Here is a 14,609-nt window from a genome sequence, read left to right on the forward strand (position 1 = left end):
CCTTCTGACATGATAGGGACCAACACTGTTCAAATGAGTTTCTTTCGGCATTTCTTCTCAGCAGTGGTCGTTCCGAAACGCCAGTAGTTTGTAGCTTGTGAGAAATTACTGTTTAATATAAAAATTGACGTCAAAAAGTGCCTGTGAAGGTCTAAATCCTGAATAAATGATTTGAATTTGAACGTATGCAATCAGGTTGAATATTGCCCCCGTACGAAGCAAGGGCTAAAGTGCCTGTGAAGGTCCAATTTCCGAATTGATGTTGATTTTTGATTTTGACTTAACTCAAATAAGTAGATGACATCGTGCGTGACATAATGGTCCACCACGCCAGCCGCCATCTGGAGGTCGTAGGTTCGATTCCCAGTGCGGGAATAAATAAATATATTATGACAAATCACACAGATTGAGTTAGCCTCAAAGTAAGTTAGAGACTTGTGTTATGGGATACTAACTCAACGATATTATAACAAATACATATATAGATAAACTTCCAACAACCGGGTCAGTCAGAAAAAGATCATTTTCCATCAAGACCCGACCGGGGCACGAACCTGGGACCGCTAGGTTCAGAGGAAAGCACTTTACCACTGCGCCACCGAGGTCGTCAGTATATGTTGGGAAGTATATGTTCCTGTGATAACAAATATAATATTGCGCACGTTTTTGTCCACCGGACCTGCGATACAAGCTTACTTAATGTGGGCCGTTGAGTATTGTCCATTTATTTCAATTTAAAATAAATCAAATCTTTGAATTAGCCAAAGCCTAATTAATATTACGAAATTAATTGTATGACAATAGTTTCGCAACAATACTTTCGTGAAAACTTTTAGAATTTGCACAAGTCAACTTTGACGTTGCATTTAACCTGAGCAGAAAAACGCAAAGTAGGTATAAGGAATAATAAATAAATAAATAAATATATTAGGACAAATCACACAGATTGAGCTAGCCCCAAAGTAAGTTCGAGACTTGTGTTATGGGATACTAACTCAACGATACTATATTTGATAACAAACACATATATAGATAAACATCCAAGACGCAGGCCAATCAGAAAAAGATCATTTTCCATTATGATCCGACCGGGGATCGAACCCGGGACCTCTCGGTTCAGTGGCAAGAACCTTACCACTGCGCCACCGAGGCCGTCAAAATATAAAGGAAATAATAACCAAGTACCAATATTATAAATGCGAAAGTTTCTGAGGTTGTATGTGTGTATGTTTGTTATTCTTTCACGTAAAAACTACTGGGCGGATAGTTATGAAATTTGGTACACGCACAGAATATAACCTTTCCCACGAGAGCGAAGGCCCGGGGCGCGGCTAGTCCTAACTAATAGTATAAATGTGAAAATAAGTTTTTTTGTTTATTTGTTTGTTACCTCTTCAAGCTCAATTTACTTAAACAATCTGCTTAGAATTTTGCATACATAAACGTGCCTTTCGTTCCGGAAAAATAATTGCTCCCGTGGGAAATCACGCGGGCGAAGCCGCGGGCAGAAGCTAGTATAAAATAAAACAACTGTACATAATGATACGAATAACCCGTTCAAATATACGGGTAAACTTATAATCCTTACGAGCTTACTAACACGAAAAACAAAGCGTTTCAGTAAACAGGTAATTAATTTTGTTAAAGCGCTTTGAGCCCTTTAGTTTTAAACTATATTACCTACGTAAGTAACATTTTACGAAATAATATTTATTACATGCTGAGTCGCAAAAATTTCAGGATAAAAGTTCGCTAGTAATATACTATTATATATTTATATCTTACTAACAATTTTATAATTGAGAAAATTTGTTTGTTACACCCCCTTCACGCTTTACGTCATTATTAATTCCAAAAAATAAAAAAAGGAAAACGTACCTACCCTGGGGAAGTCGCAGTTAAAAACGAATCTATACTATTATTATAAAGAAGTGAGAGTTTGTGAGTTTGTATCTCCGAAACTACCGAACCGATTTCAAAATTTCTTTCGCTATTAGAAAGGTATGTTATCCAAGATTTCTATATTTTATCACAAAGCTCCCACGGGAGCGAAGCCCCGAACGACATCTAGTATTTTATATTCGTCAAAAATTTAATCGAAATTCCTCGAACGAAATGAATTAAGAATTATTTGTCATCTAACTCGCCACGATTGCTTCCTCTATATTTACCTTTCTCTTTATACATGTATATATACCTACTAAGTATATAATATTAGACGGATAATAATAGTTTACACGACATTTTATTAATAACCATTTTGCAAAACAACAAAGGGACCAACTTTAACATTATGCGATTAAATAAACAATATTTGGCCCGTAAAATATCCACACATGGACCATTGGGCCGAAAGTACTGCGGGCCAATCAAAAACAGATCTGGCAAAAATAGTTTAGGGTGAGATGGACCGTGGGGTCAGATTGGCCCCGGTAAATCAGAAATAAGTTTGTGGGTTAATTAAGGCTATTTCATTAGGATCTGTGCACATTGTAGCATGTGATGTGTGTATTTTTCTATAGTTGTTTGTGATTTTCTATTGTGTTTATGATTAAATATCTATACTATGATTATAAAGAGGAAAGCGTTTGTGTGTTTGTGTGTAGGTATAATCCGAAACTACCGAACCGATTTCAAAAATTCCTTCACCATTAGGAAGGCACTCCACCACCATTAAACCTCTATTTACTTTGACGACCTCGGTGGCGCAGTGGTAATGTACTTGCCTCTGAACCGAGAGGTCCCGGGTTCGATCCCCGGTCGGGTCATGATGGAAAATTATCTTTTTCTGATTGGCCCGGGTCTTGGATGTTTATCTATATATGTATATGTTATAAAGATTTATATACCTTTTGTGTTACCTTTTGTTTGTACGTCGTATAGATTCTGCCTCTCTATCACATGCTCGCGCGGAAATAACTCCACCAACAAGAACCTTGTTCTAAATATTGAATGTGGTTTAACGACCGGCTGTCATCTACCCTCTATAGAAATATTGCCCCGCACTGTATTCATCTAATTTTCCTTTGACATAAATTTCCAGATGTACTCAGGAGTGGATTGCTTCGAATTATGTCATATGTGATTCTTTGCGGGAATCATTAAATTTAATTTTGACCTAAATTATCTTTATCTGAAATCTAGGTCAATGTAAAATGTCAATGTCTTATTCTAGGGCTGCAATGCAATGCATGCGGCAATTTTGATCTTAAATTATCCATACTTATAAAACAAAGTCTTCTACCGCATCTATCTGTCAGTCTGTTAGCGATACACTCAAAAACTACTGCACGAATTTTCAAGCGATTTTCACCAATAGCTAGATGATTCCTGAGGAAGGTTTGTGTGTATAATTTATTATGTTAGTTAATAGTGTTTCACATCGATATAATATATATATTATAATCAGCACTCGGGTCACAATCATAACCTGTTTTGATATACCTTTTGACTATGTACATTATGTACTTTTATATATTATTAGAAAAAAAAACATTGTAAGAACCAATAATTGTAAGCCGATCTGGCATGATAGGGACCAACACTGTTCGAATGAGTTTCTTTCGGCATTTCTTCTCAGCAGTGGTCGTTCCGAAATGCCAGTAGTTTGTAGCTTGTGAGAAATAACTATAAATATAAAAATTGACGAGAAAAAATGCCTGTGAAGGTCTAATTTCTGAATAAATGATTTGAATATTAATTAACCGAGCGGGACGTGCCGCTAATGAAGACTAAAATTGTTTATTATTCACATGTACACGCGCCCTATTCAACATGGCGACATCAGTTTCAAAGCCGGTATTGTGTGATTTTAATTGAATTACAGCTCGATCGATTGGACCCTTTTCCGTTAAAAACAAACTAACAAACTTTTAACTGTATAGCTTGCGAAATTCCATTGTTAAAGGACTACATGTGTCTCTGACGTACTTAGTTAATTGCTTTTCTGATTTTAATGTTTCTATATTTTCACAGTGACCATATGGGTGAGTTGCGCCCTCAAACTTTACGCTGACGGTTCGATAAAATTGCGTACTTTGTATTTTTCTAGGGGAATGATGTAGGTAGAGGTGGAAATCTATGCGAAACTTAATTATTTTTGAAGACAGGCCCGTTAAATATTCGGCGCACATTATGAAAAGCGGGAGTGGGACATGTAGCGGGAAATGGTATGGGGCACGTTGTGGGAAACGACATGGGACAATTTGCAGGAAACGGGAACAAGTTTCGGAACGAGGACAAATTTCCGAACGAGCGTAAATCGCAGCAGGAAACGGGGAATTGCACTAAAGATAACAAAAATACGAATTTGAAACATAGTAATTATAAATAATTTTTTTCAGTCTTAGAATACGCGATAAAAGAATAACTGAAATTTTACTTCGATTCCATTTACGAACAGACGCGTAAATGTTATTTAATTTATATTACCATCCACTTGAACAGGTAAAACTGAATAAAACCAAACAAAACCCACTTCGGAAAACTAGAAACTTTACAGATAAAGAATTTCGCAGTAACAAAAACAATAAAACTGTGTATTTCTTCCATATTTCATGAAATTTCGCCTTCTGGCAACACATGGCGAGTTTTCACCTCATTGGCTAAGTTTACGCTTGGCCAGCAGGTTTCGAACCTTTTTGCTCGACTACGGCGAAGTAGAAAGGGAAGGTTCTGATTTTATAACAGGTATTTTTTTAAAGCATTAGTACTACTCACCATTCAACTATTGCTGAGAGATTTTGTAGAATGGAACCATCTCGTTTCGTCATCTCAGTTGTTTTCTGTCCACTGTTGGTCACAATCCTCTCTTATTTTACGCCAACATTATCTATGTAGGATAGAAAAATCCATTCCATTATAAATCCATGATTTTAGTTTCAGGGATTAGTCTCTTCACAAAGTATACCATTCATGTCATCTTTGTCATAAATATACTTAAATTAGCTACCTATTTGTATTGTTTTACTAAAGAGAAATTAAACGTTTTTCTAGTATTCGAAATAAAACCCTATCTATTTACAGAAATATTCGTACATTCTTCATGATGATACCTCACGATGTTTTATTTCATTAAGCAAGCATTGTTTTATTTAAACTACTAATATTAAGACAGATTGGCATATAAATTCACGTGGCACACGTAAAAATCTAATACCTATATCCATACTAATATTATAAAAAGAAAAGTTACGCAAAAACTGCCGCTTGTGATGAAAATTGGCACAGACACAGATAAAACCTTCAGGAGTAAATTTTTTATTAAGGTTTTACCCGAGCGAAGTCGGGCCGGACCTCTAGTAGATTAATAAGCCGCCGTCTTAACCACTGGACCTTCTCTGCTGCGTCACAAAGATCGTCTAAATAGTTAAGTAATAGTGAACAGCATAATCGCAAACCATCAGATCCATGAATTACTTAAAGCAGGATATATGGCGGCATCAGTATTAATTCCCATTTAATTGAGATAGATAGTGCCGACTTGCGCAGTCATTGTTTTTGTGTTCGAAACGAGTTCTTTTCATAAAGTGGTAATAAAGAAAGTGCTTCTTATAAATCTATCTCGGTATCTCATCGTTGCGTGTCCCGTTTTTCCATTCGGGGCTGTGATGTAGCGAAGCCCAAATTCAAATTCAAATTCAAATCATTTATTCAGAAATTAGACCTTCACAGGCACTGTTTTCTCGTCAATTTTTATATTTATAGTTATTTCTCACAAGCTACAAAGTACTGGTTTGACGCCCAAGTTTGACGTTACAAATAATTTTATAACCTGCCTGCCTTAGGAATGCTGATTGCCTATCACCAAGACTACGTTTCACTTAGTCACCTCATATCCTGGGAGGATATGGAGTGATCTTATTGTAGGGCGGGAGCACACACGTAAAGTCCATTTTCATACTTTTCTTATCCATTTTTAAAATATTCTTCATTGTTATTTGTCAGACTATTGGGACGCATATCTCTCTCATAAAACTCATAGGTAAAAGTCATGTCGAATTTCTTTTGTCAATTTGAATAAAATCTGACACCAGTGTTAGCAATAACATAATATTCATATTTATATTCAAAAAATGGTAAGCCCTTCTGTTATGATAGGGACAAACACGATTCAAATGAGTTTCTTTCGGCATTTCTTCTCAGCAATGGTGGTTCCGAAATGCAGTAGTTTTTAGCTTTGGTAAATATTATTTAATTTAGAATATGACGTTAAAAAGTGCCTCTGAATATATAATTTCTGAATAAATGATTTCATTTTGATTTGGCGAGAATTACTATTTTATCTTTCAGTTTTTTCCCAAAGATTGATTGATTTATTTGACATCCCAGGTCAACCTTTGGAGTAGGTTCAATCAATTATTTATTTATTATATATCTGTCATATGTAGTGCATGGTATATAGTGTCATAAAAACAGTGCTTTGTTATTCTTTTCTTCTCATGTCTTTATCATTAAATCCGCCCTTTATAATCTTGATAAATAAAGTTTCAATAAACAAGAAGTTTATCTAACGGTTAGAAATCATGAACATGATTCCGAAAACTATAAGTACACTCAATAGTAAAGACAAAACGGCACGTCTTGTCTATAAATTACTACAAGACACGTAGATAGAATTAATTGGTTTTCTATCCGCACTAAATTTCACTTAACTTACATCTTTTGGCTAATAATAGTATTTTATTTCTCCCATAACAAGTATATGTGTTATAACATATGGTATTTGACGACCTCGGTGGCGCAGTGGCAAGGTTCTTGCCACTGAACCGAGAGGTCCCGGGTTCGATCCCCGGTCGGGTCATGATGGAAAACGATCTTTTTCTGATTGGCCCGGGTCTTGGATGTTTATCTATATATGTATTTGTTATAAAATATAGTATCGTTGAGTTAATATCCCATAACACAAGTCTCGAACTTACTTTGGGGCTAGCTCAATCTGTGTGATTTGTCCTAATATATTTGTTTATTTATTTATTTTTTTTATATCGTTGATTTAGACTGTATATCATAATACAAGTTTCCAACTTTGTGGATAACTCAATCAAAAAGAATATGAAAAATTATCATTATGAATGATATTTTCATAAGTTAACTATCTGATTTTGTATGGAAGCTGATTTTTAATCGCGATTTCTTGGTTGCTCCTACGTGAGGTTGTTAATTATAATGGTCTGGACATATTATACTAAAGGATACCAATTACCAATAAAAATCGCTTTGCATATTCGACAATCAAAATCAAAATCAAATCATTTATTCAGAAATTAGGCCTTCACAGGCACTTTTTCACGTCATAATCTAAATTAAATGATGTTTACCAAAGCTACAAACTACTAGCATTTCGGAACGACCACTGCTGAGAAGAAATGCCGAAAGAAACTCATTCAAACAGTGTTCAAACAATCTTAATCCTAACTAATATTATAAATGCGAAAGTAAATTTAGTTACCTCTTCACGCTATATCTACTCAACCAATCTTAAAGAAATCATTTAACGTATAATAGTAACATTTATCAATTAATCAATATAAAAACAAGGCTTTATGCTTTTTTATTGATTTGCAAATTTACAAAAAATAAAAAATGAATACTGTACTGTTACTGAGCAAAGCGATAATTATTAATTAGTAATATATAATTAGTTCTTCTATTCTCGCTATATTCTAAACTCGGATTTCGTAACCAATTACAAATGTAATTAAAATCGATGTGGTTAGACCCTGGGTGGAAGATATAAAACGAGATTTTTTAATAATATTAATGAGATTTGAATTTATTTACAGGGATATTATGTTTATTTAGGATCAAAATCATTTTTCGAGTGAACAAAATTATCCCGAGCTTATATAGGACTTCCATACAAGTTTATTTGTTAGACAAATTAAAAAGAAACCCGACTTTCAATATATATATTTCGCTACAACTTTTGAACGACTAAACCGATTATGATCGAACATATCTAAGAACCACCGCATAAAACCTCATCCAAATTGGTTCACCTGTTAATGAGCTACGGCGCCACGTACACAGACAGACAGACAGATAGACAGACACACTTAACAGTTAAACTTATAACACCTCTCTTTAGGCGTCGGTGGTAAACAAATATTATAAATAGAAGTCGATTTGTCTATGAACACGATAAACTCAAAATGTACTGGATGCCTTTTTTATGGTTTTCACCAAAATAGAGAGTATAATTCGTGTGTAACTCGTGTGTGTAATCTATTTTGGTTTTACCCGAGCGAAACTGGGACGTGCCACTAGTGTTATTAGTTTTTTACTCAAACTTGACCGGATTATTTAATACCCATTGAGTTGATCATAACTAATTTTAAACTTTCTCGTTGCATGATACATAACATATTAAACGACAGGTATCAAACGCGCACAACGCGATTAATCACGCGGTTAAAACGTGGATTAATCATGTTGACTCTACTTAGGTATTAATGTATTTATGACAGTAATTATGATCCACAAGATCCCAGGTTCGATCCTACTCATGCCACATGAGTTTGTACACAAATCTGAATGTTGTTCAGTAGTTTTCATCGACTACCACCTGCTTCCGATGAAGGAAAACATCATGAACCCGACCTCTGGTTGATTATCAACTCATTCGTAAAATAGAGAAAGCGATGACAAACCCATTAATAGTGTCATTACACGTAATGACCACGGTCCTCAACCATGAGGAAGACGATGAAGAAAACAATGTTAGAAGGAATAATTCTCACTTCTAAATGGTTTCTCTTGTTCCAGCTCAAACCACGACACCGAACTCAACGACATTTCAGCATGTTCTACCACTCACCGTAACTAGAGACGAGATAGGAGGTGAACTGATGTGTGAAGTGTCTTCAGCTGCTTTAGACGAACCAATTGTTAAAAAGATCTCGCTTGATGTCAAAGGTAAGATTATCTTTTTAAATGACTTCAAAAATAAAGAGGAGCATCTAGATTCCGACCTTTTTGAAGTGAAAACTTGTTTAGCGGCGTCGTGCACTTTTTGTGACGGATAAAACATGTTGAACTCACCACAAGAGACGTGACCCGATCGAAAATTCGTAAGAGGTCAAAAATGCACAACGTTGATATTCAAGTTTTCGCTTCTGTCGGCACTCCCGGAGTGTAACCCGTTTTTTGTGTTTGTTACTCGATTACGATGTCGGTTGGACCGATTAATTTTTTTATGTTTGAAAGGGCAAGTTGTTCTTTCATACTTCCAAATTCTAAACATACTTCCAAGTTGGTCCCATTCTAAACTTAGGTCCGACTTCGACTCAAGCCAATGTACATGCTAATATATTTTTGTCTATTAGACTCACTCTATCTTCCATCTGAGCCTTTTCTAAGTTACATCCTCAGCCATTTTTGTCTATTGGACTAAACCTGCTTATTGATTCACAATTTTGAATGTTAGAAATATTGGAAAACGCAATACTATAATCTATTTGACTAATCGATTTAAAAACATTACTTACCGATCGAACTAAACGTAAAGATCTACCGACTTGACAGAACAATTTACGAAATGCCAACAGATATCTGCGACTTAATTCAAGGGCATTAAAGATGGAAGTAAAGGGTTCCAGGAACAGAGAAATACCTAAGAAGAAATGGATGTAGTGTGTCAAGAATAGTATGAACAGGAGAGGAGTATCAATGGATATGGCAAATGACCGAACGAAATGGAAGGAAATTACATATTGTGCCGACCCCACATGAGTGGGATAAGGTCAAGAATAAGAAGAACTGAGACTTAGTTCGTGCGTGGACGATGACTCCAGCTTATGACTCTCATAAATATATTGCAAGTTAAATAAAATCTTATAAAAGTAACACAAATCCCAAAGTAGATAGATAAAATATAGTATAGTGTAATTGATAGGAATCTTATTTAAACTCGCAAAACTCCATCAGACCAGCCACCACGTCACAGAAGTACAGATATAAATTAACAGGTCCGGTTAAGTCTAACTTTTTCTCTCGAGCAAATAAATTCTCATTAAGATAGCGTTTAATTAATTGTTATAAGAGATAATGTTTGTTATCTTTTGGATGATTCCGTGATTCAAGAAATCTAGTATTTTTAATCCCCGGCGCAAAAAAAGGGGTGTTATAAGTTTCACAGCTAAATGTGTTTGCCTGTCTGTGTACGGTACGGTAGCTCATCAACGGGTGAACCGATTTGGATGCGGTTTCTTTTTTTATTTGATACCTATTTTTTATGCGGAGGTTCTCAGATATATTTCGACAAAATGGGTTTAGCCATTCAAAAGTTGTAGCGAAATGAATATTGAAAGTCGGGCGTTTTTTAATTTGTCTAACAAATAAACTTGTCGAAATAAAACTTGGAATCATTCGATGGTCTAACCTAAGGGCAATCGCACTTAAATTAATCGTAAAAAATCTATCAAAATAGTTAATTCATTCATATCGAGTTTGTTATTGCTAACACTGGTGTCAGATTTTATTCAAGTCGTCTAAAGACATCTGACATTACTTTTACGACTACCTACCGCCATCTAGTGGCAAGCAGTAGCAATCTAGTATGAAACAGTGGTCGGGGACGTCTGCGCAAGCATCAAACGGATGAACTGTACTGCCATTCAGAGACATTCTTAAATAGGTGGTCTTAAAGAGAATAACCTTGAGAATAATGACAATATGCCTTGTGGCTTTATTTTTATTTTATTTTATTTAGATAATTACATTTTATTTATTTTACATATGTAAATGTACAAATGTATGGATTTTTACCTAAAATAAATAACTATTATTATATATTATATAAAAGTCACTTCAGATGCCAGCCGACAGATGTCAGCAATAATACACTCGAAAAGAAAGAAAGACCCAATTACCCTAAACCCCTTTTTGGGGTGCAGGTTAACTGGCAACCGACCCATTAATTGTTATGTGCAATACATCGATAATATGCAACAAAATATCCCGCAAAGAATATAAATAAATTGATAAAGCTTTTACCGTATGGAGGACATGTCGACAATATTGCAGGATAGGTGGATTTTTGAGCTCGTTGTTATAGGGATGGGGTGTGATGGAGTATCGATATCGTATTGATTTACAACACGATTAAATATTAAATTTTTATAAATGATTATGCCTTAGAAATATTTAATAACCTTCATTAATATTACAAATTATTACATTTTTATCCAAAATGAGATCACGACAATGAATAAATAAATATATATATTAGGACAAATCACACAGATTGAGCTAGCTCCAAAGTAAGTTCGAGACTTGTGTTATGGGATACCAACTCAACGATACTATATTTTATAACAAATACATATATAGATAAACATCCAAGACCCGGATCAATCAGAAAAAGATCATTTTCCATCATGACCCGACCGGGGATCGAACCCAGGACCTCTCGGTTCAGTGGCTAGAACTTTACCACTGCGCCACCGAGATCGTCAAATTTGTCCATTTTGAAATGAAATTATCATATTTGACTACAATATCTTGAAATCGAAAGAAAAATCCGATTGAACGAATCGGTTTTATTTCTACTGTCTTTATAACTGCGAGTCCATTTTCTAAGTAAAAATCTGGACAAAAAATGTTCTAGAATCTTATTTTTATCGAGTGTTCTTGTTAACACTGGTGTCAGGCTGCAGTCGCATACGTACACTAGGAACTCAACTGTCAACCAGTGTGCAGGTTTCCTCGCGATGTTTTCCTTCACCGGAAGCAAGTGGTGGTCGATGAAAACTACTATACATGAGTCAGATTTGTATACCACCTCAAGAGGCCAAAGTATCTTGAAATAAAAATTCTGTTTGCTATTCCAGTTTTCAACGTGAAACGAATTTATTAAAAGCTATTTTTGGTTTACCTACATTTGTAGGTAAATCACAAATAGCTTTTAATAAATTCATTCATCTACGGGTACATAATGAAATTCACGCTTTTGCTTTTTCAAAAATACTTAGTTATTTTTATAATTAATTTGTTTTTATCAAGCACGGAAAAACAGAAAAATCGTTTATCATACAAATCACAGTTTCAAAAATGTACACACAAAATAGACATTCAAAATGGACCACAACGCTCTTCTTATCTTCCGCGGATACCAGATTTATTGTAGTCACCTAAAGGTATCTGAAATACTTTTAGTGTATGCCCAAAATACAGATCGCTACCCAATTCAACGAATAGTTAACATAAACATCTTACTACGATCTAAAACAATGAATTATATACATAATTTTATGTAAAAATATCTTAACTAGAATTAATTCGCACCACACATGTCGGCCACTATCGACCCTCGATATTGCAAGGTGGTGAAATGTCGAGCACGTTGAACTAGGGATGTGAACGTGTCGATAGAATTCTATTAATATTTTAATAACTCATTTAACTTATGTGATATTTTAACATAACTTTTTTAACATAACTTAGGCTCCAGATCACGTTCCAAACACTCACAATGTAACTTTTTATGTGTATATAGGGTGTGTTGTGAAAAATAAACGGCTGTAAGCTATCCTTTCCATGTCCATTAGCTAAGTCTTGCTAGGAAAAAAACTTTCTTTTTTTCATTTCCAATTAGCCTTTGCCCGCGTCTTGTTCAATGTCAAATTTGCAGAACATTCGGTAAAGAGGTGACAAAAAATACTCTACTACTCTACTACTAATTCATATTTCCATTTTTACTTTTAAATAAGTGTATTATTTAAAAATAATAAACTAAATTAATAAAATTAATACTATAACTAATTATCCGTATTTCATAATATTAGATGGTATAAACAAAATATAATTATAAATATAAATAAATATATTAGGTACAAATCACACAGATTGAGCCTAGCCCCAAAGTAAGTTCGAGACTTGTGTTATGGGATACCGACTCAACGATACTATATTTTATAACAAATACATATATAGATAAACATCCAAGACCCGGGCCAATCAGAAAAAGATCATTTTTCATCATGATCCGACCGGGGATCGAACCCGGGACGACTCGGTCCAGTGGCCAGAACCTTACCACTACGCCACAGAGGTCGTAGTAAATCAGTCATAAATATAACTTTTATTCTATTTCAATACAAATTTAAAGTTATTGTAAAAGCATAATAACCACATATGTTACTTTAAACAATTGTATGTAGTTCAATAAGGAACAAATAAAAAAATGCATCAATTTGGAATAACAAAAATTTACTACATTTTAATCATAATACTGAAATAATTTTATCAACTTGTACATTCTACCATCAAAAATATTTAAATTACCACTCTGATTATGTAATTAGTTACAATGATATTGAAGGCCAAACAGAAGGAATATATTTCAATAAAACAGCAACGTTCAATATGAATTCCACTTGTAATGATTCCAAAAACAATTCACCACAAGAAAAATATTAATGTGTCCGATACAATATTCCGAACGTCGTTTTTATTCGCAAGTCAGCGAGCAAGTGCCACAGCAAAATGATTGAACCCATAATGAAACATACGAACGAATGAATTGAATGAATGACGTTGGTGCGTCATAGAATATCCAGCGGCAGGCGGATGTCAAATCAACAATTTAATTATGAATTCACATTCTTTTATACCTATTTAAAATACTTAAAAATTTAACAAAAATAAATTATAAAATATATAAAAACTAATAATACTATATTTATTCTAGTAGTAATGTAGGTTGGTTGACAAGGTCAGAGAATTGTAATATATATAATTAAAAACTAAAATGTTTTAACAACTTGCTTTATCACCATAAACGTAATAATTAATGTAGCTGTCGAACAAACATATCTTTCTTCGCGGACATTTTCGCACGTTGTGACGTCACTTGTTCGTGTCATTCAGTATGGAGCGTTTGGACGAGTCCAAAAATGTGTGATGTTATCTTTGTCTTATCTTTGGAAGCATTGTTATCGCCACAGTATTTTTTTTCATTAGTATTTCTATTAATATCCTTATATTAATACAAGAATAGTCACCATTTGTCACCTAGCCTATTATAATATGTGTAGTAAAATGAAGGGAATATTAGATACTTATACATAATTATATGTTTATACAAATCATATTTCTAATAATGGTGCTAAGTGCCCAAATATTCAATAAAGCTATGTTTAACGACCAAAGTTTTGGCTTCAAAGCAAGGCACATTTATTTATTCTCTGAGTAATTTTAACAACGACATTCACCCAAAACTTTATCGATAAACTGATATCGACAAGGCAGCCCTATCCTGTACTATCTTACCAGTTATTAGCTATATATACCCTTTGTTATAAAATGAAAAATGTACAGAAATATTTTAATGGGTTATGTTTAATATAATTTTTGTGTTAATTTAAAACAAGTCAACTTTTGGTCCGAAATTAATATTTTTGTAATTATTCACTACTAGCTTTTACTAGCGGCTGTGCCCGCGTGAATTTATCTACGAATGCGGAACAGAGCAGACAATTTCATACAAACTTTCACTCCCCTATTATAGTCTTTTGGGGGTTGATTTTTGAAGAATAAGTATCCTATGTTTTAACGGGGATTTTTAGCTACATGCTATGCAAATATCTTCAGAATCGGTCTAGCGGTTC

The 14,609-nt window shown here is 34.2% G+C and overlaps 1 protein-coding gene across 8 annotated transcripts in view; it reads left to right on the forward strand.

Annotated features, from left to right (window-relative positions):
- nrm (neuromusculin) overlaps window positions 1-14,609 on the forward strand; it is a 399,429-nt gene that overhangs the window by 339,621 nt on the left and 45,199 nt on the right. For all 8 annotated transcript variants that reach the window (XM_064436832.1, XM_064436828.1, XM_064436830.1 and 5 more), the window contains one exon: window positions 8,767-8,916. In XM_064436832.1, the coding sequence (XP_064292902.1) occupies window positions 8,767-8,916 (150 nt within the window). The remainder of the gene's footprint in view (window positions 1-8,766; window positions 8,917-14,609) is intronic.

The sequence above is a fragment of the Plodia interpunctella genome, chromosome 26, assembly GCF_027563975.2.
Source record: "Plodia interpunctella isolate USDA-ARS_2022_Savannah chromosome 26, ilPloInte3.2, whole genome shotgun sequence".
Lineage (NCBI taxonomy): Eukaryota > Metazoa > Arthropoda > Insecta > Lepidoptera > Pyralidae > Plodia > Plodia interpunctella.